A 27746-nucleotide genomic window follows, 5' to 3' on the forward strand; every position below is an offset into this window, starting at 1 on the left:
TCGGGATGCGAGTTGGAGTATGTCAGCATTAGACCTCGTTCCCAGGGTCCTCTCCATCTCTCCTTCAATTCACTGGATCAATGTGAAGAACTGGTTTATCTGCAGCAGTATCAGTAGCTTGTGCAGTGTGCGTGCGGCACAGACCACAAGTGCTCATTTCTTTGTGGTATTTGTGAAGGAGAATACTTCTTTGCAACTTGTGTTTGTTTTCTTTCTGTTAAAACGGAGACTTTGGGTAAGGACGGAGAGTGTTGGAAAATAAGTTTATTGGATTCGATTAAAAAAAACGCATAACCATAACATCCGAAAACTCTAACGATCACAGTGGGCTTACATGAAGATGATCTGAATATAAGTAAACAGAATTCGAAGCAGACAGCTCTTCATCCAAAACAGTGTAAACAAGACGGCATTTGACCTTAGTACTAGCTCATACCCACGCCAGGTATCGAATGTCGTTTACGAAATGTGACTCTTAAATGTAACGCAAATTTTGTTAAAGCAGCAACAACAACAGGATATCTAAAAATAAATATACGATTCCTGTGATGTCAAATTAAAATTCCTAAAATTCTGGCGAGTGAGTCAAATCAGTGGCTCGCTTCACAAGTAGTCAGCTACTTTTAAAAAATATTAAAGAGGCGATTGTCACGAGAAACGTCATCACTTCTGCATGCATTGCGTGCCGTTTATTATATATGAGAACGTCTAATTTTCGCCCGAGGCTGAACGTTCTTAACTGTTGTAATGATTTGAGCCTAAAATGTTCTAATTTTTTAAACTTTAAAACAAAGTGGTTTTGCAGTAAATTAATTCCTAACCGATATGTACATTTTCACGTCACCAATGAGTGATGACAATGTGGGTTACAGATCAGGATTTGAATAAAGATTTATTCATTTAGTAACCAAATTTCAGCTTTGGGCGCGTTCTCACGTTCTTAAATTTTGGCCTTTTTTAAGCCTCAACGTTCTTATAAAAAAGGTTCTTATATAAAAACGAGTGTATTCAAGGCAGAAAGTGCAAGTCGCATGCTTTTTCGATGCCATGTATGGCCATTTGCAATAATCTGTTCCTGCGAACGTGATAACGCAGACGGATGTACTTGAAAAGTTAAGCCAAACCGGAAAAATAACCCGTCTGTAGTTTTCAGTTGAATAATTATAAGCATCAGCGCTTATTTTACCAGTTTTCCGCATTCCTGAGCCTAGGGACTTTCCCGTCTAGAGTGTATTAAACACGTCGTTTCCCGCTGATTCTCTACTGATTCAGGCCGGTGGAAAGATCCTCAACGGGTGAGTAAATGAAATTTCTCTCCAGTTGTCCGTACCGTTCATGTTTGCTTAGGAAAAATACCGACAAGTTTTTAACATTCTGCTGTACACTGCAACTTGTGTACAATGGTTGTATTTTACAATAAGCGTCACTGCTTCCCGCTGGGTGGTGAGGAAATGAAATTGCATATCCTTGTTTAAAACGTGGCAAGACTATAAATCTGGTCAAATTCATCAACGTTGGCTAAGAGGTTTATGCTAGACGTAAATTAAAATGGTTTTTGAGGCCAAACAAATCAATGTTTACGTAAAAAGCTTCATTGCAACTGCTTGAATTGGCATGAAGACATTATCTGCGTGATGACGTAACGTTTTTTTCTCCTGTCGAAGCGGGATGACTGCTTGTTACCAGTAGAGAGCTAGAATAAATAGCTGAAATCATATTCAATTAGAACTGCACGGATTTAACTCCTTACTGTTATGTCTACAGTGCAACATAACAGATATGTGTAGGAGTGAGTTCATGTCTGTTTTTGCCTCAGCCCGTATAAAGTGAAAAGACTTCCTTCTTTTAGCACGATCGCTGGTGTAGAATGGAGAATAGGTATATTGATGAAAGATCGATGCTTTGTTGGCAATATTTTTAAGCCGAGATTGTGCATTTAAATAAGGTTATGTTAGCATGTTCGACTTCATTTCCGAAATCTTATATCTAACGTCTACATCCCTTTGGAAATGAAAAAAAAAATACTGTTTCCTTCTTCCTAATTAATCTTATTGAATCCTGAAACACAACCTGTTTCTTATCTTTATTCAAGGGTTTGATCTTCTATTTTAGAAGGGAGAATTTGTTCAAGTATCAAAACATGTTTTTATGGGTCAATACTTCTATTTTATTTTCATATTCTCTGGATTCTTGACAGAGTCTTGACTAATGAAGTGGAATTAAAAAGAGTGCCGCGCGCATACGTGTAGCTTGCACTTGACTTGTCACGTGACAGTGTCTTTGTGTCGTATGTCATTAAAAAAATAACCCACGCAGTTTGGAAGCAAAAGTCGTAGCAAGGCAGTCTGACGCTAGATAATTCTGGTTTTGTGACAGTTGAGGCTAAACAGCGGTAAATACTTCTTTAGAAAATCTGTTCTTTTACTCAGTAACGTTTAAGAAATAGAAAACATTTTCTGTGTTTCTATTGAGTTTACACAGAAACACGCGAGTGGAAGGTTGTTGCACATGGGAGAACGACTGTGGGTCGAACTTGAGCCTCGGGCGATTGTTTTCATGGCTTTTTCAAGTTCTCCCCGGCAAACTTTCATGAGTGTTTCTAATCAATCGAAGCACGAAGAAAATGTTGCCTGTTCTTTTTAGAGAACACTAAGAGAAAAAGTAAGAAAATCACTCGTTTATTTTGATTATCAAATGTAAATTCTCTTTTCTCGCGCCCCATCATTACGTCGAGTTATGAACGGTTTGTAACGTAGGGTTTCAGTGGTATTTTCTAAATGTCTTTGTGACTACGCGGGTATGAAATAAGACATACAGTCGAATCCCGATAACTCGAACGTCCAAGGGAAATCGAAAAAGGTTCGAGATATCGGGAGTTCGAGTTATCGAGGGTAAAATTAGTAAGAAAATGACCTGAAGGGGAATCGAAAGAGGTTCGAGTTAGCGGGAGTTCGAGTTACTGAGGGTTCGAGTTATCGGGATTCGACTGTAGTTGTAAATGCGCATTGCAATATCTTGATATGTGTTCGCCTTAGTGTAATAACTTATTGTTTTACCAAGAGTCAATTGTCTATATACGGGTAGAGAGATTTAAAATCTTTTCGATAGTTATTTGTTGGACATTATTTGAAATACCCGACTTGATTGATGAGTGTAGGTTTTTTTCGTGGCACTGCAAGGAAAGATATTAAATCCTTCAAAAACTTCGCAAAAATGATCTGCCTTCACCAGTTCAATCCCGATAAACAATAATGCCAATTACCGACATCAAACCGCTATGTTCACCGCTATATATATTAGTTCCGACAGTTGTACAGATCTAGAACTACTTTACTAACTCTTGTAGGAAAACAATCAATAAGTAAGTGTTTTTTTAGTGAATCAGTTAATATCGTTTAGTGAAATTTCAGGTGTATTATAAATTATGTTATATTTAAAAGTCTGGGCATTGAGCTAACGATAAATTAATTCTTGATATCTTTGGACTTTGAGCTAAAGTCGTGATCACAGCTGCATAAATTAGTGTGTTCTTTTATGTCAAATAATAAATACTTATTTCAGTTGAACATGATAGCTTTATCGTCAGAGTTTTGCAAGTTTCTGAAGTTTTTATTCACCAAAAAATGAACCAAAAGGCGAACGGTAACGGTTGCCTTTACACGCAGGCTTTTTTCACCTTCCAACGAGTTCTAAATTTAGTTCGATTCAAACCCGGCTGCATGCATTTCACTCATTCTTTGAGGGGAGTGTATGAATATTCAGTCTCGGTGGACTTCGAGCTAAGGTCGCTTGCGACATAGTATATTAAAATTAGTGTTTTCTTTTATGCTTAGCAAGCACATATTTCAGTTTAACATGATCATGCTTTATCGTCAGAGTTTCTGAAGTTTTTATTCGCCAAAAAAGAACCAAAAGACGAACAGTAACGGCTGCCTTTACACGAAGGCTTTTTTTTTCCTTTTAACAACAGTTTCTAAATTTAGTTCGATTCAAACCTGGCGGTGAAGCGTTTCACTGTCTGTGGACTTTGAGCTACGGTCGCGACATCTGTATAAAATTACGTTACTAATGAAGTGATTTGTTTGGTTTTTTTTTTTTAAGCGTTTCCTTTTATGCTAACTGAGCATATATTTCAGCTGAACATAATTAGCTTTGTCAGAGTTTTGCAAGTTTCTGAAGCTTTTATTCGCCAATAAAAGAACCATAAGGCGAACAGTAACGGCTGCCTTTACACGAAGGCTCATTTTTCCTTCCAACAGTTTCTAAATTTAGTTCGATTCAAAATCGGCGGTGATGCGTTACAATCATTCTACATCCGGTATTGAATTTATTGTTTTACGAACAATGCAATGGAACGCCACGGTCACGTGGTAGTGACAACACGTGCCGGAAAACGTGTAACGTGGCAAGCCTCCTAAAGAACACTTTACTTCTATGTACGTTACCTGATTAATCAACGTGGAAAAAGAAAGAGGTTCACCCACTGAGAGCTAAAATTTTTTAGACATTTCGTATTTTGATGATAAACTGACATTTTGTATACATGGGAAATTCGGACATTGACGCATTCCGATCGATGGCTTGCGTGTACCGCAATGTCTGTTGAAACCCCCTCAACGTCTTGACCCGTTAGTTGAAAAATGTCAAACCGCAGAAAAGCTGCAGTAAGGCATCTAGCAAAGCGAATAATAGAAGAAGCTTATGCAAAACAAAATCGTGCTGGGGGCACCATGTATTTTTCAATGTATTTCTTTGATTTCGGCCCTCAAACTTTCGGCGACTCAGTTGGGTATTGAAACGCTGAATACTCATCTTCCGGGTAGTATCTGTCATGAGTATAGATAAAACTTTTATTGCAAATTATACCGTCCGTTTTTGCAGTGACCCGAACTTACTTCCACAACGGCCTGGGTTTTATACATTATGCTAGCAATTTTTGAAAAGTAAGTAGTTACTTCTTTTAGAGAAAAAATGAAAACTGAAACTCGTCAAATCTTCCTACAAAAACCGTGCGCCTTGTTAGAATAAAGAATGAAATAATACCCGTCTATATAAAATATTTTTTATTCAACGAACTGTGTTTGTTGTTGGGCGATGGCTACAATATGTTCACTGTAGTATGATCTTTTAACCGAAACCTCCCTCATCAACTCCTTTTAAGGGAGGTTTCGGTTTATAAAGTAAACGTAACCTCACTAGGAGTTGAGGGAAACTTTCGTCGGCCTTGGTACCCATGTTTACTATAATTCATTTCCTAATTTAGAATCCGACAAGAAAGTTCAGGTCACGGTTTCAAGTAGATAAGGAAGTATTATTTTATCAGCTTTATACACACACGTACAGAGAAAGTCGTTCGCGTGCAGAATTTCATTTTCTTCGTGAAATCTATTCCACTTTCCTTGACGCTATAGGGCTATGGAGATAACATGCGCGGATCGTTTTCAGTCCTTTTAAAAGGTATTAACAATTAAAGTACATGCTACAATTTAAAGTTAAATAAAGATTATGAACGGGAAATATGTCACGTTCAAACTCGCCACATTTATCACGTTTTACATGTTAGCTTCGTTTCGATTGTTAACTGCATGAGGGTACCAAAGGGGGGTTCGTGATCCCGTTTCACGCACAAGTTTTAACCAAATTCACGTGTCACGTATACTTGAAACAGCAGAATTCACGGATCACGCGTCTTTTCTAACTAGTTTTCACGCGTCACGGTCTAATTATTGCCCTATTTTCACGTGTCACGGACTAATTTTTGCCCTATTTTCACGTGTCACGGTCTAATTATTGCCCTATTTTCACGTGTCACGGACTAATTTTTGCCCCTTTGCCCCCCTCCTGCATGTGTGGCATGAAGAAATCACATGCAGGCATTTCTCCGTCATCTGTCACATAGCAACCAATCGCTCGTCACGCTCCCCCCTATCCTCTGACCCTTCCTCTCGTTTTAAGTGACAGCGCTCACTGAAATATTTAGTGTTCCCGTTTGGAGATCGTAGTCAACACAGTGTGTGTGAACTTCTCGACGCCCACTGCTTGGTTTGAAGGTTAGTTTGCTGTAAGAGTTACTTTTTTCTTTAAGAAAGTTTATAAAATTAGATGTTGAAAAATGGACACATTTTGGACCCATCTGACCCATCGTACTACTTTAATGTCAGTCTCAGAATGTTCCGTGTTGGTCTGCATATATCACTTCTTCCAGTTAGACTTTAGTGGTTACATGTTAGGCTACCAAACTCACTATCTATGTCATAGTCACGTTACATTGGCTCGATAAGTCGGAGGCCCAAACATCTTTACTGATCTGATAGACGGCATTTTATTGTATGGTTAGAACATTTGTTGTGCTCGCATGGCATGTTGTGATCAGACATGGTGCGTACGTGTGACCTCCGCCGAGCCAGGCTTGATTGACGTGATTGCAACGAGTAAATCTCAATGCTTAAAATGCAGTATTTGAAAAACAAAAGCAAAAAACAAAAAACAAAAAAACAAACAAACAAATGCCATTGTTTGTTATAGTAACGAGAATTTATAAGAGACTTGTGGCTTTCCTTGATTGAAAAAGGTATCCATAAAACAGTCACGTGATAGAACTGATGTGTTTGCCGACTGCTGATGGTTGTGATTCGCCTACGAAACCGGAAAAGAACCATTTCACTACATAACAAATCACTACATAACGAGTATAACGAAGTCCTCGGCGTAACGAACGATATTCGTCACCCCAGTAATAGTAAAATATGTTGATAAGAACCTCGATGTAGCGAACATATTTTGTCAGTCCCTTGGCCCTTCGATATTTCCGCTGTGGAGTCGTTCTTTTGCATGATTTCTACTAGTTACAATAGGTGGATTATGAATCATCCTTTTGGCACCTCCTGGTGGTGCATAAGGCCGCAATGTGGATCATGAATGCTTGTGTATTTTTATCCATGAACTTTTATCTTTAGCGACAATTTCATTAGTGACTTTCTCCAACTCGATGGAAAAGAAAGATTGCGTGACAAGCCAAAAAAACGTCTGCGTGGACTAGAAATTTGGGGATGAAACGAAAATCGTTAATCTAAGTACACGCTAAATAGGATGTCTAGATTATATAAAAACTTTAAGTAGCAACTAGAACTGAAACACTCTTACTCAGTTGCCAACAGTAATGTTGTCATCTGCTTTGTATTATTTTCATCCACAAATATAAAAGCATAAAATATTATATTATTAGCACAGGTCAAAATCATCACACGCCCACACAAAAGAACTGTGCGCTGTCAGACACGACAGAGAATTTCGGTTATGTTATTGTGAAAGGGTGATTTGGATTTATTTCTGTAAAACGAAACTTAGCCGAACTTAAGTTCGGTGCTTTTTGTCGACGTGTTAAGTCAGTATTAATTATATGGCGTAAAATTTCCGCTCTCTACAGTGGCACAAGTGGAGGGCCATGGCCTAGGTAGAGAAAAAACGCGTGGATCGTTTTCAGAGGTCCTTAATCCAATATCAGGAACGCAAACAGAGTTAATTTAAAAGTGGAAGCTTAATGCTGAAACATTTAATTCAAAGAGTTTTAATTTCCGGTGGCCCTCTTTACAGGTGCAAAACAAAACGCCTGGTGTTTCGCCAGAAACGTGGACAATTCTATAATTGTTCTTTCTAGTTTAACTTGTCTACAGATAAGGATTATCACTTGTTTATTGTTTAAAGGAACTATGACTGATATTTAATATAAAAAATTTCAAGGCGATTTTCAGATTTTCTTGTTGTCGATTATGTGTTGTTATTGAAACAACTGACAAACACCGAGCTAGCTATGTAGCTGTGTCGTGGGCTTGATTTCCGCCACGGATATTCTGTTGACGTCATAGCCGGCTTCCGTTTGTCTGCCGAAGAGTTCAATTTGTCTGGGAATGTTACATCGTCGAACTGTGAAAACCAAAGGAAAACTAAATGCCACAATTAAAAGTTTGAGAACGATAATTAACTTGGAGAAACATGGCGCCTTCGATCTCATTACAGACCATTACATTTTATCATGTATCACCTGTCAGAGTTGAAGATTGTTTTATTTAGTTATGGCAGCATTACAAACAAATGATCACACGCATGCTGCGGTTTCCATTCTTCCGTTTTCCTGTCCCATCGCAGCCAATCGGATGGCAGCCCTTCTGTCTGAGTGTCAGAAAACCAAAGAAAGGAAGTCTTTGTATTTTATTGCAGCGCCCTGTTTTCTTTATAGATCGTTTAGTAAACACCGAGAGTGAACAGGAGGAGAGGCTCGCCGTCGCGTTGCTGGATGTGATTAGTGAAGGTTAGTTTCCCGGTTAACCGATACTAAGGGACACTATAGTCTTAAACTGAATATTTCATGGCGGTGACGTTACTAGTTTCTTTTAATTTTAATACGCGCGTGTACACTCCTCAGTTGTTTTGTTTTCAATCTCTCCGTTTGATGGTGGCTCCATTTCGTTTTAAACGGATCTTATCGATCTAAATTTTTTTCCCGCATTTTATTGGAACAGTGTGCTACATACATCGGACATCGTGCGTGCGTGTGACCTCTTCTCAAAGATTTAAATTTAGAGTTTCAATTAGAGTGTTTGAAAAGAACAAATAGCATCACTGGAGATATCAACCCAATGCTGACATTTTAAAGTAAGAACGTTTCCCTTGATCACAGATAGTATTAGACAAATGTATTAGCTTGTATTTAATAAATCCAACAGTCACGTGATAGAATTGATTGTCGTTTTTGAGTAGGTTTTTTTTTGGGGTTTTTTTTTTTTTTTTTTTTTTTTATTATTTCAAAAATTTTGGGGAGGATTGTCGACAGTCATTTAACGGTGGTTTGGAAGAAACTGTATAAATATAAAAAACTTTTTTTTTTTTTTCTAAAAGTAATTTTTTTTTTTTTTTTTTTTTTATCTCTTCACCCATAAAAACAGCGGGGGGAGGAGACAATTTATCTATGAATTTAATGTTGACAATCTATAAATCGAAGAAAGAGCTTTTCTCAGGAAGACCAAGTCGCTAAATGAAGTTGTTGCTGTTAATATTGTAAGACAGGGAATGGCGGGTGTAACAATTTAAAATTTAAACTTTTTATGACAGGTCCTATATTTTTAGAGTCATTTGCCTTTCTGCGTGGGAGGCAACAGTTTCTGCTGTGCATGACATCCCGGACATGACAATGCACGTAGGCGACGAATGTCATGAGTCAATTTAATTTTCCACACTTGTCACTTTTTAACTGGGCATTTTCATCTGTTCAATTACCGCCACTATCAGTTTTCTGAATTGACAGGGTCGCCAGCAAAATACAAAATGCTAGCCCACGCTCGCCACTCAGCTCATTGTTGTGTCAATGCGCCTGAAAACAACCCAATCGAAACTCAAACCTCAATAGACAAATATATTTTAAGACCTTCATCTGAGATAATCTGAGAATTGTACAGGTTTATTTTTCGAGCCATGACTGACAGCTAATAAGTGTCTTAAACATTCTTTACCTATGACTTAATCGTTTAGTGTCTCTTAATAATTTATAACTCAGAAATTGTGACGTATTTTTTTAAAAGATGTTTTCGTCATTTAGTAGCTGTCTGGAAACGTATCCAAACTGAAATTTTCATTTATTTTAAATTAAAAAGAAGGGAAGGACCCCAATCTAAAGCCTGTTTTGGATTTTTATCACTCATTATCAGGAATGGGTTCCTGATGTTGAATATTTCTTTTGATTCGAGCGAAAAGAACTCAGTTTGACGAAGGATGAAAATATATTTTTCGAATCTCAATTCTAATTTATGCAAAAGTGTGCCCTTTCGCACGCTCGCCACCCGATGGTCACGTGATGGTATTTCAATTTATTTCTCCGCAGAAGACGCATCAGTTGAACAGTCCTGAACAAGACTTCTTCCCGGTTACGAATTGAGGCTCGACACTGAGGTAGGAATAATTCTATAAAAAATATTCGGTCATCGTCGCAACGTCTTCAAAAAAGAGGCTTCTTATAGCCGGTCATTTTAAATAATACTGCGCCGTCGTGATCGCTACTCGCAAAGGCGGTTGGTGATCCCTCGTGTCTTCATTGACCGGCTTTGTTTCCGTGTGATAGCTCATGATTTTCTTAGAGTCATTTTGCCACTTTCGATAGTTTTTCATTGGCCAATTTCATTTTCCGCCATTATCAGTGTTATCAGACAATTTAGTAAGCACAGAATTCACGTGCGCGTCCTCTGAAAGCAAATTAATTAATCTTACGATACTTAACAGATCAACGGCCTGCCAGCCTTGTGCTTTTTTTTTGACGGTTTTATTTTCAATGTTGTTACAAATATCGTGTAATACCTATGGTACTACAGCCCTATTAAGCCCCAAGATCTGAGAGTTGAAGAGAAAACCATTTTGCGACAATTAATTACGTGTAACTATTTTTTTAACAAATAACTTCCATTTTTCGGCACAGTTTATGTTTACAAGACTTCGGGCTCTTGAGTTAACCGGAAACTAAAGGTCGCGATCGAGCATCTATGGCGCAATAGTCGTTCGGAAACATGCTAACTAAGCAAAGTAGCAGAACTGTTTCACAGAATTTTCTGAACGTTGAAAGCTTTATTTTAGTGAACTCGGCAGCAGAAAAACAATAATTGACAATCTCTGCTTGGCGTGCATGCATAGAGTCTATAAATTTTAGAATCTAAATTTATGATAAAAAAAAAATGAAGTCTGAGAACCGCCCATTAAGTTTTAAAAGCCTCTTTCCTCAATTTAAGTTCAGTATAATTTTCTTATTTTTCTTAAACTCTATACGAAAACCAACAGGTTTTCTATGGTAGTCAGACCGAGCTGTGTAAATTGGTTAACTTTAATTTATGGTTTAGCAATCTTCCTTTGCCTCATGTGTTTTATTCTATGCAAATTATCGATGTTTATGCTAAGACGCCAACGTCCATGAATTACAAAGAAACAAATTTCCTTTCATTTAATTATAAAATTTGTAACCTTCAATCGAACACTCTAGAACAGGCAACGAAATCACGGACAACAATGACAATTTAGCTTTCTTGAATAAATTTCGTCTAAACATGTCTTGATTCAACGCAAAATTTATAATTCGGTATTTATTTAAACGTTATATGTTATGATAATATTCAGTCTTGTTTGTGCTCCGAAAACAAACAGTTGTCACACAGTCACAGTGCACAGTCACATGACAGAGACAACGCGCGTGGCACATGCAATTGTAAGACCTTGTAAGTGGTTAACGCTACTGGGAGATGCCTGCTAAATTCCCAATATCTTTTAAAGTCCGCTTTCCGGCGACAGAAACGGATGCATCGATGATGAAGTTTAGGAGGCTATATATAAAACATTGCATCGCGATCGATTTCATGTGCATGTGTGAGTCTATTCCCGGGGGGGGGGGGGGGACTCCTATGAAACGGACGGGGATGCTTGTCGAAATTTTGAAAAGAACCCCTAAAAGAGACCAATCTGGGTGTGGCTTAAGCTTTTCTTGACCCCTAAAAGATACCAAAAAACTAAGAATAGAATTTATATTTGTATATTTCTTCGTGTGTAACCCTAAACGAGACCATATGGCTTAAAATATTGGCGTTTTGCCCGGAACACCCTAAGCGAGACCAAACATCCGAAATTTACACCCCTAAGCGAGACGACGAGCATCCCCGTCACGTTCATATGCGAGTCCCCCCCCCCCCCCCGAGTCTATTTCGATTTATTACGGGTTTATGACACCATGACGACAGATATTTAATGCTTGTGGTTTTAAGAAGGTTCATTTGTTAAGCAAACTGACCAAACAAGACCGAGCTTGTCGCTTAAAAGGAAATTCCACAATGCATTACATACAGTACTGAAATTATATCAATTGGCATCGCACCTTTTCCGTTTCAGTTTTCGTTCTACGGAAACCTCAAAGGTCAATTCAGTGAAAAGTAAATGACTTAATTAAGTAAACCAAAATTACACCAATTGCACCATTTCCGCTCAGTACTGTCAGTACTGTTTCATGATGTTTTATGTCTGATAAATTTTCAATTGGCTGAAGTATTATATTGAACGAACGATCACTGACTTTTACTTATCCTGTCTACAGCCGCCCATTTTCGTCATTTTCGATTTCGGTCCCATGCTTCATTAGTTCCTTTACTTTTGTCTTGTTTTACACCTTTTGTTTCTGCAATATCAAACTTGGCAATTGGTCGGCGCCAAATAAACAGGAAACAATTAAATCTTGCATTCTTTTGTGATTTGTTTCTGCAGGCTAGCTGTTCTCCAAAAGATAGCTACTAGTACTCAGTCCTCAGTGTTAGATCTGTGCGACGTGCCCTTGCAATTCATTCTATTAAGGTAAGTTTCTACCACAGAAACCAGCTGTTAAACGGTCTCCTATAATGATAAACCCATTTCGATTATTTTAAACCAACCAAGCAACTCTTCAGTTTTATTTTTAATCATGACTCGTTTTGTTTTGGCTACGAACACCGGAAGAAAGCTGAAATTTTAGGATTTGAAAAAAAAAAGAAAAAGAAAACGAGAATGTAATCAAAAGTAGACAATCATACTCGATTTGTTTTATTTGAGTCTTTTATTTACATGGGGTAAGGAAGATCGTTTTTCATGGCCACAATTACTGCAATAACGTGTTACCAACTGTTTGGGTTTCATCTTTGTTTTAGATGCCTTGCCAGGGTGACAATATTACAATCAAGGATCCGCTGACCGGATCAGTCCAGTGTCAGAATTGTCTCAAATGCCCTGCTGGCGAGGGGCTATCCGTGAAATGTGGTGACGTCATATCCTCTAAGACGCCCTTAGTATGCAAGCCATGTGTGTTGGGTGAGACATACTCCTCAGAATACGAAGCTGGAGCGTGTAAAGATTGCGAAAACTGCGGCCAGTATCGCGAGACCACGAAAAAATGTACTCTGACTTCCAAGGCGGAGTGCGGGAAGTGTAAGCTTGGGGCTTATGCAGAACCCATGCTGGGGATGTGCAAGCCGTGTTCTCCATGCTGTAATGACGGCAACGATATAGTCGTTCCCGAGTGCAAAGTGCCCGGCTTACCAACAAATATGCAGTGCAGTTTTGCACGATCAGAGAAGTGCAGCAAAGTGATCGCTAGCACCACTGGCAGCACGACAGCTTCAACATTGCCGACAAGGAAGCAACGCAACGAAAGCCAACGCCAACGCCAAGACAACTCAACCAACAACCAAGCCAACGCCAACCCGCCGAGCCAGTAACAATTCCCCCCACAGCAACAACCATCCCAGTTCAATTGGAACCAGCTGGTAAACAACTAGTTAACCCAACTAACAGCCCCTCACCAGCAAATTGGCTAGTCATTGGTTCTGGGTGTGGCGTCGGCATTTTCCTGTTAGTCCTGGTATTGGTTATCTTGTATTTTCGCTATTTCAAGACCAAGCGCAAGGGATAACACTGATATCGAGATGCAACAAGTGCAGCGTAACGACGAGGCTGATGAGGGTGAAATAGAGGAGCCAAACCCAGAAGCCGCCCTTTTGGACAACACTGAGATGCAACGAGTGCAGGGCAACGATGAAGCTGATGATGGTGAAATAGATGAGCCAAATCCAGAAGCCGCCCTTTTGGACAACACTGAGATGCAACGAGGGCAGGGCAACGATGAGGCTGATGATGGTGAAATAGAGGAGCCAGACCCAGAAGACGCCCTTCTGGACGACACCCAGGTGCCCTTAGGAGTCGAGGAAACTCTCGACAGTCCCCTGCCGACAGGGACTCAGGATACTGAGCCACCAGGCCCCCACAGTAGCACAGGTAAACTCGTTTTTAGCGCTTCAATTTTTTTCTTTTCATGATTGATGGAACAAACTGTGGCTAATAAAAATTATGATATAAATTTTCAACGCTGCCCAAGAGTTGGTAACGCTTTATCATTTCTTCCTCTCTTCCTCTCTTTCCCTTTCGCTGACAGCATAAGCTGCTATACTGGCTAATGAAGAAAGCATTACATACCAGAAGAAAAACAGAGGCAAAACTGATAGTCAAAACAAAATAATCATTTAGCAGCAAGAAAGTATCCTTGACATAAAGTCCATCGAAATTATATTAATTTAACTTTTTTTGGGAAAAAAATCATTTTCAAACATTCCAGAATTGAGACTTACTGTTTGTTTTGTTTTAGGCTTCAAGCCAGTCCAAGGGCCGCGCACTGAACCGTCCTGTGACAAGCACAGTCACACCAAGATACAGAAAACCACTATCAAGGAAACCACCGTTTGCATCACTTGCGCCCCTGCTAAGGGCTGTAGATGTCAACTGTAAGAATACAAACGGAGTTGGTAGACTAATTTTGTGATTATGGAGAACGAATATTTTGCGATTGAGGGATACTTTTTTATTGTTCTTAAACTTTGATACAAATTATTTTGATTTCAATTTATCATGTCATTGATATCATAGTCTCAGTTAAGAGCAAATGAGTTGCAATTGATGATCAAAGACTGTATTCTCTTAACGTGTTTACTTGATTTAGTGAGACTTTTTGAGGAGAAAAAAGACGATAATCAGTATAAAGATTACGAGTGTTGAATTGAATCAGAAGTCCAAGACCCCCATCGGTTGAACCTACTTAGACAGGTTCCATACTAGATCTACAAGGGGCAGTCAGAAATTTAGACTGTATATCTTCATGTTTCAGAGTTCAGCTTTATTAGAATCAGTCAAGCACTAGGTGTGTTTTGTAATCGATAATAATGCTGTTACTTTAATCTACTAATATGGGCCGGACAAATATGGGCGATCTTAAAGATGTACACTATAAAATTCCAATCCAGGGATCTGCTCTAATTTTGATGTATTCTTTAGTAATGTAACTATGGTTTTCACATGAAATAATTTAACAGAATATTTTTTTTTGTATTTTATGTATGCTGAAAAAGGGAGGGAAGAAGAAGAAAATATCTGACAAGGGCTACATAGTATAGGGCTAAGTTATGCTACTAACGGTGATTGTGTCACGGAGAAAACGAGATACTTAAAAATCCAAGAGAAGTTAGTCGTTTTGTAGGAGGACGCTTCTAGGTGACGCGGATAATTACGCTAGTCGTCACTGACCTAACGTGACCAAACTAGCGTAATAAATCTCGCGTCACCTAGTGTGACCAATCGAGCGTACGTGACGTAGCGTGACCAGTCGGGCGTGATGTAGCGTGACTTAGCTCCATGATATTTTGTATATTTTGGAATAGCGAAAAGAGCCCGTGAAATGAATTTTGTTTGGTGAAGAATAACGAATTTAACCTCAACACAGTCCAAATGAGGCATTCGAAACGCCGATAATATATTTTTATCAAACAAATACTTCATCAAACAGTATTTAACAAGAAAGCATACTTTGTAGAATGATTTTGCACCAGTTAACATATGTGTCGATGGTCTTTTGTATTTGCTATTTAAAGGTAATTAAGCCGTAACTTTTTGCAGCAAAGGTTGAGCAATCACATTTTAACCTAAGGCTCAAATTGTGTATTTCTTGCAAGTGTGTCGATGATTAAAATTGTGTAAAAATGCATTATGACAAATTTAACTGTTGTGACTCTTAATCATGACGATAATACTCAGTAATAGTCCCAGGGAGTGGTAGTTCCTTATATACGCTATATGGGTATATGTGCCGGTTGACGGGGTCCCATTTTTGACCTTCCAGGTCTGTGATGGGGTTACAATTTGAGTTTTTCTTGGTCTGAGACGTGGTAGGAGGTCTCCATCCCAGAGGAACACCCCACTCAAACATCTCCAAGTTACTCCCCCCCCCCCCTGGGGGGAATCATTATAGTACTGCTTCGTGTATCCGGATCATACCTAGAAGTAGAACAATTATGGGTGTTGGGAGATACCAACTTTAATTTTACTTTTCCCGATCCAGGGGGACTCAGAATGACGGGGGCCGACGGAGCCAGGAACCCAAAAAAAACATGAGGAAACACCCATAACCGCCCACCCACCGCCCCGAACGAGCCACGGACGACGCCACCAAGGGCAACCCAAAAAAACGCGGACCCCCCGTCACGACTGCAAGACCCCCCTGGGCTTTCGATTAATTGTGAAAGAAACAGCTTGTTTGGTTGGTTGCGCCCAATGCTCAGCTCAGAATCTGGTTAAAAATAGCTCGTGCAATATGCGACCCAATCAACTTTAAGAGGTTATAGGGCTTTTTGGACACCCTTTTTTGGGGGCCAGAAAAAAAAATACTCCAGCGTTTTTTTTTTCTCCCTTGCTGTTATTTTAATCGAGACCCTGGCGATTATAAATGGGTCTGTAAGTTGAGAATTTAACAGTTTTTGTGACAGGTGAGACAGGGTATTGGAACGAAGGCCACGCCAAGAGAGAAACATCCTGCAAACTCAACTCTCAACTTGTTTAATTCGCTTGTTATTTGGCAGATAATACATGAAATTAGACTTATCTATTTGACTGTTTATCATTTGACTTTTAAATTCCTTTTACCTTATAACATCATTGTGACATCACAAAGATACATGCCATGCACAATTTATATAATTTTTAATCAACAAATATAAAATCTTTTAATAATATTTTAATAATAATATGTGTCATTTTATATAATCATTGGTTCTGTGGCTCCTTTGGAAATATCATTCAAGGATTGTTTCATTTCAGTATCACAAAAAATTGTTTTTAATCAAAGGTGGAGTTATGTATCTCCATTTTCAAATTTTCGGATTGCTAGTGAGGCTATCAAACTAAACCTCAGTAAAGAAGATTCAATAAATCTTCGCATTTTGCATACTTTTAGAGCACTTAATACTGTTCCTATTTTTACGTTTATAATTAATTAGGATGGGCACTGATTTCCGTATAAATGAGCAAAGTACCCGTCATCCTTCTTCAACAAAACCTCCGGCTTGTCCAGTTCGACAATCTTTCCTCGGTCCAGGACCATGACGCGGTCGTAATCGATAATTGTACTCAGGCGATGCGGTATAGTGATAACAGTGGTGTCCAAGAGCCAGGTTCGAATCACTTCTTGGATGAGCCGGTCCGTTCTGTAATCCACAGTGGAGGACGCCTCGTCTATAACAACGATCTTGCTTTTGTGAAGGAGCGCACGCGCGAAAGAGATGAGCTGTCGCTCACTTGGCCCCAGTGTCGCACCACAATCTGCAAGGTCCTGGTACAGCTGTTTGGGAAGGCTCTCGACCCAGGACTTCAAGTGGCACTTCTCGAGGACTTCCCAGACTTCCTTCTCGGTGTGGTTCAAAAATGGGTCGACGTTCATGCGCAGTGAGCCCATGAAAAGTATCGGCTCTTTGGTGATGATTGACATGCCACGTCTACTCGCTTGAAGGTCAAGGTTATTGATTTTGACGCCGTCCACTGTTATCTTTCCTACACAGTCTGCCATTCGAAATAGCGCATGCGCGATAGATGACTTTCCAGCTCCCGGTCTCCCCGCGATGCCAAACCTCTCCCCAGGGTACACCGAAAAGGAGATGTCTTTAAGCACCCTCGAACCTTCTCTGCTGTAGCTTAAAGATATGTTCTCAAAGCTGATTTCTCCATCTTTCGGCCACGGTACAGGAGGTTGAATCTCAATGGCGTACCCAGGCTCCGGCTCGATCGCAGAGCAGGCCAGGTTGCGATCAACAGCACTCATGTAGTTTTCCACTTCGAAGCAACGTTTGATTCCATTTTGCGACATGTCATGTGACAACTGCAGGGCATAGATCAGCGACAGTATGGTGATTGCTGAAAAAATATTGAAAAACGTTTAAGTTAACAAGAAAATTTTCTTTCTTTGTGGTCTAATGCTCGTGCTAAACAGAATTCAGTTTATTTAAAGCATGTAGCCAAGCTAAACTGAATCTTCCATCTTTCCTGTACCATCACCCATATCACGTTGTAAGCTTAACTCTAGCGGTATGCAGGAGGTTCCCATACGGAACTTAGTAACTTATCTAGCTGACCACGAGTAATCAATACCATAACTCTTATTGCATCCTTGCCACGAAGACACACTAAGGGCTCAGACACACGCTACAACATTGCATGCAACAATTTCCAGTCGGACGTGGTCACACGCCCCATACATTAGGCGCACTTAGCATTGGAGACCAGGAAAGCAAGCAAGTTCTGATGCTTACAATTACATAGCCAAAATGGCGTCGGTATGTTAGGCTCAACAGCCTGAACAAATAACCAAAAATATATTTGTTAAGTTCTTAAGTCTTAGTTTTCGAAGGAGAACAGTCGAAACAATTAAACGCTGCAGAACGTCTTGTCTGTGTAAGAGGTTGGATAGCCACCAGGCAGGAAATGGGTGGCTGATATTTGTCACACCACTGCACAAAATTGGGCGATGTGCTGGGTTTTTATAAAAATTTTTTAAAAATAAAACCCTCAAAATCACACAATACTCTTATATAAAAAAATTATAAAAATATTTGCGCCAAAAAAAACATGCAATCACTGTAGTCATTCCGCGCGCATAATCATACACTATATGTCCGGACCCTATGACTGTTCCTTGCTGAAACAGTTACCGACGGAGAATGACACGCAACTGTTCGGAAACCTGTATTTAAACGTACCGGCATCCAACTTGACGTAAAATGCTCCGGCAACCACTGATATCATAAACACCACGCACACCGTGTCGAGGCGGAACCCAACCCAGCTCCAACATGATGTGTTTGTACACCATCCTTGACTGTGAGAGTCTTGGTAACTAGAGATGAAACAAAACAACCAATATCAGGAGCCCATATCTATTTCTCTGAAGTTTCAGGGACTTAAAAAACACCAACTATAAGACTGAATTTTATCTCTTAAGGGTGATTAATGTAGAAAGCTTTATAGTGCATTTAAAAATCTAGAAGAAAATCATTGTTAAAAGTGATTATTATGATAAATTAAACTGGCCAGAAAATATTGCCTTTTCAGTCTTAACTCAAACACGAGGCGAAAAGGCGATCTATACGAGAACTGTGTCTCTGTAAGACCAAAACGAACAGAAAGACCGTTCTTTCGCCAGATTCGGCAAAGTTGAACAGCTCGTTTTCACTTTCTCTCGAGATGCTGACGCACGACGCGCGAATAAGCGCGAAAACTCGATTCTGGCGAAATTTTCCGGCCCGTTTCAAGTCCTCTCCTGGGCGGCTGTGCTTTGGCCAAACAATGTCGTGCTTAAATAAAGATAGACTGTTGCAGGAATTTTCATACTGATCTATTTTACGTTATGCTATTTGGAATTTAAATTACAAACCCATAGAAGTCCTCTGTAAATGTTTTCTGCATTCCATGTGTCCTGATAGTCACCAGTCCCATCAGCGTCTCTGAGAAATGAGAAATCACTGGTTTTCGACAACTGATCTCCAGTCTCCTGACTTGGCGCGCGGTCTTGAGGAAGTAGCGCCACAAGATGAGAAACAAAACGAACAGCGGTAACCCAACCAAGAGCACGCTCGGATTGAAGACCACAGGGAGGAGAAATGCTGAAATAGCGAATAACAGCATCTGAATGGCACCAAGGAACACGCTCGGTAGCAGCTCGTCCATACAGCCAATGTCTTTCGAGAAACGATTCAAAATGCTTGTCATTGGATTGGTGTTGAAGAAATTGACGGGCGCTTGCAAAACAGAGACTACCATATTCTGATGGAGACGTTCTGACGAGCGCAGGGTCGTTGCGAAGAAAAACGACGCGCGCATGATTGACAACATGAAGACTCCGCCCACCATGCCAGCGTAAATATACCAACTAGTCTGATCCAGGCTCAGCAGAGTTGCGGACTCGCTCATGCGCAGTAGCCATATGTCCGGGATTAGTATAGCTCCTGTAAAACAAAGAAGACGGCCCTATCAGTCATACGCCCAAGATATCTTAAAATTCTCATTTTGGATTGATGTAAGTTTAGAAGTTTAATTGTAGCTTGGGAGTTGAGCTACCTGTAGATTATGGACTCCTGCAACATGATTTTGTCGCCAACTCGATTAGCCTTCGCAAGAGCAGAAGAATCTTGGTATTTTTCTAACCAGTACTTTTTTACTATTTTGAGCATTTGCCAAGTAAAGTATGATTCTTCCTCCCCCAATTCTAGGGTTTCCTTTTTTTTTTTTTTGTTTTTTTTTTTTTTTTTTTTTTTTTTTTTTTTTTTTTTTTTTTTTTTTTTTTTTTTTTTTTTTTTTTTTTTTAAAAAAGAAACCCCAATTCCCCATCGTTTTCCCTCAATGATTCTAAAATTCTGCGTTCCTGCCAGTAAAAAGTTTTAACGTTTCAAGCGTCTGATACGCCGATTAATTATAACATTTTAACTCACTGTCTAATCACTAACAAAACGATCCGTTAAAAGAGTAATGTTAACTAACTTTCTTGGTCAAGTGACATGACATGCTAATCTTCATGTCGAGGTTTGAGTAAATCACTGTAAGTTCCTATCACTTACCTTGAACAGCGAAAGTAAAAAGTGCGAACACAACAATGAATGGAAGACACGCGCCCGTCTTGAGATAATTCCAAAGAACAGTACACGACACAGGTCCCATCATTTCTTCTTCCTCAAACAGGTTTGTACGGGTGCGGTATTTTTCCTGGATTTCCTCTTCGATGGCAAACTCCACGGTCTTGTTACTGCGACACTTTCTTTCGCGTTCTCGTGATTCGCCTGGAGAATGCAGCTTCACCGACCTGTACCCCATGACCTGTGACGTCACCTCGTTGATGATGGTCCCAGCGCGCATGGTCAGTATTTGGTCCGCTCGCTCCACGTACTGTAACTGCCGGCTCACGAGGATCCGGATTCGCTTGGAGAGCAACCCGCATATGCATTTACAGAACACCTGCTCAGCGACTCTAGCATCAACAGCACTGAAGGGGTCGTCAAGGAGATATATATCGGCGTCCGAGTAAGCCGCTCTAGCGATGCCTATGCGGGCCTTCTGATCATCCGTTAAACTGACGCCATTATTTCCAATAAGCGTCAGGTTGCCCTCTGAAAATTTGTCGATATCTTTTTGTAAGTTGCACGCGTTTATGATCGCTTGATACCTGAACGGGTTGAACTGTTTCCCAAACAAAATGTTTTCACGAAGCGTGTTAGAGAAAATCCAAGGCATTTGAGGCACGTACGTGATTTTCCCAACGCACGAGATATAGCCTTCTGTTGGAGGGAGTTCTCCGAGGATAGCCGCTAGCAGTGAGGATTTCCCACATCCCGCGGGACCGTTGATCAATGTAAGCTCCTTACTGGCCGCTCGGAAGGTGAGGTTTCTCAAAGCAACCGACTTATTCCCGCCTCCCCAGTGACAGGACACGTTCTCAAATGTCACGTGGATGTCGTTGGAAGGGTTATCCGGGATATCAAGAGACTGCTGCTTGACGAGCGCGGGCTCGTATTGCGGAACAGTCTTTCCGACTTTGATGTCGTTTGAAATCTTCGTCAAGTCTTCGGCAGAAAGGTATTCCGACATTTCGGCGTCGGTCAAATCTAAGAAAGAGCGGATCTTAGAGCGCGTTCTCTTCCTGCTGTATGTGTCTTCTGATTGGACGGATTCTTCGAGCTCCAGAAATGTTTGTATTCTTCCTAGTGAGCCGGTAACGGCGCCAACGAAGTTAACACCAGCAGCGAACTTTGACGAGGCAGACAGGCGGATTGTTCTGATGAACGCGAGCACCATGAAAATGCTATACGTGTTCAGCTCGATTCCTGTTATGATCAGGGTCGTCAGGGATATGAAACAAGCCACAATGGAGCTCGTGTGAAGGAAGGTCGCAAATGTGGATAAGATGGCGCTCTTTTGGCGAACATACTGAAGCTCCTTCCTGTAAGGGACCGGATGTTATATCGTTAGCTCAGAGATTAATGTACGTCGTTCTACAACATCGACCGTTTTCTCATATTTTCTAATATTTTAATATCATTATATGAGTAAGATATTTTGACTGAATATTTGAGTTGATGTATATTTTACCCTTGGCACAATTTGCAGGGTTTTTTTCCTTTTCCTTCGTTGGTGTGTTACCAGGGGGAAAACTGCACCACAACATATACAACTAGTCTAAAAAAACGCGTAAAAAATAAAAACACTTCTTAAAGATGGAAGATTATCATTTTTGTTAAATATAGGAAACATTCAAAACATAAAAATAAAACACAAGCAGATAAACAATCCACTTGTTAGGAGATAATTTACAAAAAACAAATTCAGTTTGTTTTAACTGTCCGCCGACGCGGCAAAACAGTCTCTGGAGAAAATCATTTTGCTCATTCTAGTTCCCCATTCACACCAAACCAAAACACGCTTAAAGCTGTCTAGTAAAACACAACTCAATGCAATTTCTGTCTTGCCGAAGTTGCATGAAGTCTCTTACGACATCGCAGCGATAAAATCGCCACGAGTTGGCACGCGTGTAAACTAGCGGCGATAAGATCGCCGCGATATAGCAGGAGTTTCGAACCTGTTCGAAACTTGATGAAACTTCGGCGCGACAAAAATTGCATTTAGTTGGGCGACAAAAATCGCCTGTGTAAACGGGCCTGTATGTTATTCGTACCTCCGTATTTCTTGTACTTTGTTCTTATAGGGCCATTCCCACGTGTTCATCTTAATCGCACGGATCCCGCTCACAATATGTCTCATCATTCCCATTCTCCGCTCGGTCCAGCGCGCAATGCGTAGTCGCAGTTTCATGCACACGTCCCACATGCCAATGTAATAGGCCAGGAGGAAGATCAGGAATATGATCCCGGACACGGCTTGGAACCCGATCAGTCGCCAAATCAGGACCGTCACAGCGACAAGCTCTACGAGCCCCTGCAGAATGTAGCCCACTTTCTGGAAAATCTGATCAAGGCGCTGTGCATCATGGGTAACCAACGCGATGATGTGGCCAGGCTGGACTCGCGTGAGGTCTTTAAGACGTAATTTAAAAATCTAGAAGGTAAAATACATTTATAGCTTTCACGATCTATAATTTACGCGCTAGTAACTCGTGAGCCATAGGAAACGCAAGAGACGTGCGAGGGAAACGCGAGAGATATTCGAAAAAAAAAAACAAAAATAAGGAAACGGCTGAAGAATGGTCATTTCAAGAGAGTAGTACAGTCGAACCCCTATTAAGCGACTATTAAAAGTTCAAGCACGCAACCGTCTACGATCTCCTACCGGTATACGTTGGAAATAGTGATCTAATCGGTTTGACATATAGAAAACTGAAATTGAAAAGCAGAGACCGATACAACGTAGAATGATAAAATTAGTTTTGTACTATATTTCTCCACCCATTTAGGGGCCACCCCCTATTAAGCGGCCAGTTATCAAAGCCCGAAAGTATAGCCAGTTTAACACTGTAAATAGAATCCTTATTCAACGGCCACCTCTATTAAGCCACCGCGGCCACCTTCCGGCCGTCCCAAAAAGGATTCGTCTATTGTTTTTACCTCTGTTATGCAGCCACCAAGAATTTAATACACGTGGTTTGGCCTTGTTTCCAATAACCTGATGGCAGATAAGCGTTCGAAATTTGAAGTGACGACTACGAATTAAAACATTCAAACGCACGCTTATAATCGTTGATTCCGTTGTCACTAAGCCAAGTGATGACCATTTGACGGATTTCCTGCCAATAAATGGTGTATCTACCCCGCCTTATGCTTATTTCTGACGAACATCTATTAAGCGGCCACTTACCATTTTCCCAAGGTTGGCTGCTTATTAGGTGCTCGACTGTATTGCCTGTATTTTGGATGACGTTTAGCTTAAAAACTAATTTATGAAGGCCTTATAATTAGATCTTTAGAAATTCAAACTTCTTCTAGATATTCCATTTACTTCTAACATTGTTCCTCCCCCACCCCTTCAGAAGCAAGCAAGTTTTACATAGCTTATGTTTGTTAAATTGTTACTTTTTTATCATCACCTTTTTGTACACAACACCAATGGCGGCCGCTCTCCAGCGCATGCCCATGTAGTCCACCTTGCTCTGGTATTGATTCATCGCCAACACACGAAACAACGCACTACAGCAGAGCCCGCCAGCAAAAGTAAACAACCAGCGGTCTGGTCGCACCGTCCCAGAATGCAACAGGAGCGATAACAAAAGACCAAGGAACAAGGGCTGTAAAATGTTACAAGCAACGCCAATGAACAGAGAAAGGCTCGCTAGTGCGTAGTCACTCCACGGCAACACCTTTATCATCGCTCTAGACAACCGCGCTTTTCGTCCTTTGATGTGTGAGTTTCGTATTTCCTCGTGCCATGTTTGCTCCAATTTCTCTGTCAAGCCTTTTGATTTGTCTTCATCGAGGAGTGGGTACAAATCGCTGAGTTCCAGAACTCTCCTGTTGCCGATGTTCATTAAACTGTTCATCCAGGAGAAGAACAGACGCGACAGGATTCCTGCGCGTTCTTTTGGGTTCTTCATGAACAGTGAATACTTCCATGCTTTATCAAACGAGGAATGCATGACTGGAGAATTTCCTGTTTGTGTACGAAAAGATGTTAAAACATGTTGTTATTCTGCACCAAAACAATTCCTATCTTAGTTCAACAGTGGGTCGCGTACAAATGTTAATTTTGTTTTTCTACCCTACGCCTCACTTATATTTTACTTCCACTAGTGCTAAAGAATGAAAAAAGAGCAAAAAGAGGTGTGGAAGGAATGTATTAATTTCATCATCATCATCATCTGTTTCCTTAATTCAGTATTAAAATTAAATTAATGTATTAATTTAGCACTCAGTTTTTAAGGAACAAGTTTTGTAAAAGGTCTGATGTTCAGGACGAGAAACCCGCCAGCCCCAGACCTTGCAAATTCCGCTGTTCAGGACCACAGCAGGCCAAAGAACATTCACCTTCAGAGCCGTAAACCTCCGGAATTGCCTTGACATTAAAATCAAAAACCCCAAATCTCTAAACTCATTAAAAGCAAACCTTAGAAATCATTTTCTTTTAAACTTTAAATTATTATTTAATTTAATTTTATTTTATTTGTAAATATTAGAATTTAGTATTTTTTTATTTTTATTATAAATAGTTACTGAAAATCCCTATGGGGAGCTGACTATTACAGTTCTTTTTTTTTCTATTTTTTCTTTTTTTAGAAAAGAAAATCTTAATTTATTTTTTTTCTTGCTTTGACATGTTTGTCACTTTAAAACAGAGGAGCTCTATAAATTTTCTGAACTATAAAAATCGTTTACCAGGTTATTCGAATCCACAAGTCTCGTCAAATTTATTTAAAAGACCTAACTATTTATCAAATTCACGTCAACACTTTCAATAGCAAAATGCAATTATGCGTTAGTTCTCTTGAAATGGTCTGAAATGTGTTTCAACATTAAAGAGGGGTAGGGAGGGGCAAAACGTGTGAAAAACAAACGCTGTTTTAATTAAGTAATTATTCAAAACATGAAAAAGCGGTAATAGTCGATAAATTTTGGTTTGTGGCTTGGTTTGGAAATTGAAAGTTCTTATCAAACTGCAGGCAAACTAAACTGCATTAACACCTCCGCATCAGTATTGACTCTGTCCGAGAATATTCGTCGTCTGCGCGACACCTTGCGTCTGATTTCAGCTGGGGCGTTTGCCTGCGATGAGAGGAAGCTTTTCTCCTAGCTTAACCTACGATATATCACACAGAACCAACGCTACATTTAATTTAAATCCTGTAGTTTTTATAAATACTTACATTCAGTTCGTTTACCTCAATTCCAGACGCCGAGATTGCTGTTCTTTAAGCACTCCTCAAAACTGCTGTTTGCGTAAAATGCCTGCATATAGTAAAACAAAGCCGTTGTTTTTTTAACAATGATTACCTAATTGCCTACAAAACTGTAAACGCGACAATGAAGGTGTTCAATTTTCGAATGAATCGGTGTACACATTTTCGCAGCTTTGATTTTGTGGGAAGATTCGAAACGATAACTAATAATTCAAAACATTTAATTTCGTTAAATTTTCTTTATTTGATTAAAAACGCTTTTTATTTAACCCAGCTACACTTTTTTCTGAAAATTGAACCATTTTGTACAAATAAAATGGTTTAAAAAAATGAGAAAAAAAGTATTTTTTCTTCGAAACGTGCATCTGATAGATGACGTCATCACCAAGTGATAACTGTGTTGATATGCAAAAAAAGGCTTTTCACAATTTATTATCCAGCGATATTTTTTCTGTAAAAATCTTGCATTAAATTCTTTTGAAGTCTGATTGTAAAATTATTAAAAGACGACAATTATAGTTTCATGTCATTAATTTTCAACTCGATCAAGTTCAAATTAATTTACACAAAGGCGATAAAAGGCTGAAAGTTTCCTTTTCCTTTTTATTTTACTTTAATGCATCTACTAAAATGACGCGAGCAACTTAGCCTAGAAAATCGAGCAAAAAAAAGATTAGTTAATGTTTTCTACACATATCGAAAGTTATAATATTGCAGATTTTTCAGGTTTCTGTACCAATGCTGTGAACACATACAGTGTGAATTTTACCATATGGTGACCTGCTTTTACGCGTTTAATTGTAAACCCTACTGTTAAACCTAGTTATCAGTAAAAAAAAATTACTGCCGTTTCTGAAATCTTTTAGTTAACAAAACTATTACTTACACTGAAGTTGATCCATTGACTTTTTGTGCGTTCTAATAGGAATTAATCGTTGCAGAGAAAAATCACATCTTTTCACAAGCCTCCGCACATTTTAATAACAGACGATTTGCATAAAACCAAAACCTCAGTATTTTTTTTTTCAAATCAAACTTTCATGAATTAAAATTTATGATTGTCTTGGATTTTTTTTACTAATGGAAGATACCGCAACATAAATAAATAATTAAATGTTCGCGTGACTTGGAATATATATCTGGTCATATCTATGGTGCCGGTAAATTCTTTGATATGGGAGGTAAATACTGCGCTCATTAACGAGGCTCTGTTAGAGGGGGAGGGGGTATGTCCCCGATCTGAGTTTCACACCTTTTTACGTCGCAATATCAAAAGGTTCGCATGTCGCTGTCGGAATTTCGAATTCGTCAATAGCTATATAGCCACTGATATTATCGTATGCTTGAGTCCGGAATGCATAACATAAAGTAATACGTTCTCGTTATTCTGCCGGCAAAGTCTTCCCTATTCTTGGATCTCTCAAGTTAACTGAGTGAGATTTTGGACCGTAGCGGTTTATTGTGATGCCGAAGGAAACACCTTCCATGGGGGTCTGGGGATATGCTCCCACAGCAAAATTTGAAAAACTGAAGTAGCTTAGACGTGTTTTACTTTATTCTGAGCGGATACAAGGAAACATGGAGAGAATTGAAGATGAATTTTTCAACAATGACACGAGCATGGGACAAAGAAAAAAATTCTGAGTCCCCGACGGGAATCGAACCCATGGCCTCCCAGATACCGGTTGGGCGCTCTAACCAACTGAGCTACGAGAGACTCGTGGAGAGCTGGGCCATTTACTAGGTTGATATGTGACACGCGTCCTGCATACTGCTAGGATCAGCAACGTCATATCAACCTAGTAAATGGCCCAGCTCTCCACGAGTCTCTCGTAGCTCAGTTGGTTAGAGCGCCCAACCGGTTATCTGGGAGGCCATGGGTTCGATTCCCGTCGGGGACTCAGAATTTTTTCTTTGTCCCATGCTCGTGTCATTGTTGAAAAATTCATCTCCATTATGTATCGCCGAGCTTGAAATTTACCATCTTTATTATTTACAT

General features: G+C 39.7%; 1 protein-coding gene and 1 pseudogene across 4 annotated transcripts; one reads left to right on the plus strand and one right to left on the minus strand.

Annotated features, from left to right (window-relative positions):
* The first annotated feature begins 19 nt into the window (after positions 1–19).
* Positions 20–15592, plus strand: LOC144654955 (uncharacterized; annotated as a pseudogene). Its single transcript, XR_013571028.1, has 4 exons — positions 20–235; positions 12699–13073; positions 13145–13821; positions 14189–15592. The product of XR_013571028.1 is annotated as an uncharacterized LOC144654955 (transcript).
* Positions 15593–16429: 837 nt separating this feature from the next.
* LOC144655191 (ATP-binding cassette sub-family C member 4-like) lies at positions 16430–26712 on the minus strand. 3 transcript variants are annotated; one of them, XM_078515406.1, is made up of 8 exons: positions 26634–26712; positions 25730–25796; positions 23945–24504; positions 22580–22959; positions 20472–21847; positions 19292–19862; positions 18618–18754; positions 16430–17775 (listed from the first exon to the last, which is right to left on the minus strand). In XM_078515406.1, the coding sequence occupies exons 3-8, from the start codon at positions 24488–24490 to the stop codon at positions 16862–16864; spliced, it is 3924 nt and encodes a 1307-aa protein (XP_078371532.1). In that variant the 5' UTR covers positions 24491–24504; positions 25730–25796; positions 26634–26712; the 3' UTR covers positions 16430–16861. The 3 variants fall into 3 exon arrangements, with proteins under 3 accessions (XP_078371532.1, XP_078371530.1, XP_078371531.1); XM_078515404.1 differs by having other exon boundaries at positions 25715–25796; XM_078515405.1 differs by lacking the exons at positions 25730–25796; positions 26634–26712 and adding an exon at positions 25522–25605.
* Between the last annotated feature and the right edge of the window lie 1034 nt (positions 26713–27746).

Source organism: Oculina patagonica, chromosome 5, assembly GCF_052425735.1.
Source record: "Oculina patagonica isolate OP01 chromosome 5, crgOcupat, whole genome shotgun sequence".
NCBI lineage: Eukaryota > Metazoa > Cnidaria > Anthozoa > Scleractinia > Oculinidae > Oculina > Oculina patagonica.

Excerpts from the sequence above, each read along its gene's own strand:
- LOC144655191 (XM_078515406.1), bottom strand. The coding sequence starts at position 24,490 with ATGCATTCCTCGTTTGATAAAGCATGGAAGTATTCACTGTTCATGAAG. Across the intron at positions 22,960-23,944 it reads TTGGTGTTGTGTACAAAAAG|ATTTTTAAATTACGTCTTAA; the intron begins GTGATGATAAAA and ends TTTACCTTCTAG. Across the intron at positions 17,776-18,617 it reads TTACGTCAAGTTGGATGCCG|CAATCACCATACTGTCGCTG; the intron begins GTACGTTTAAAT and ends ATATTTTTTCAG.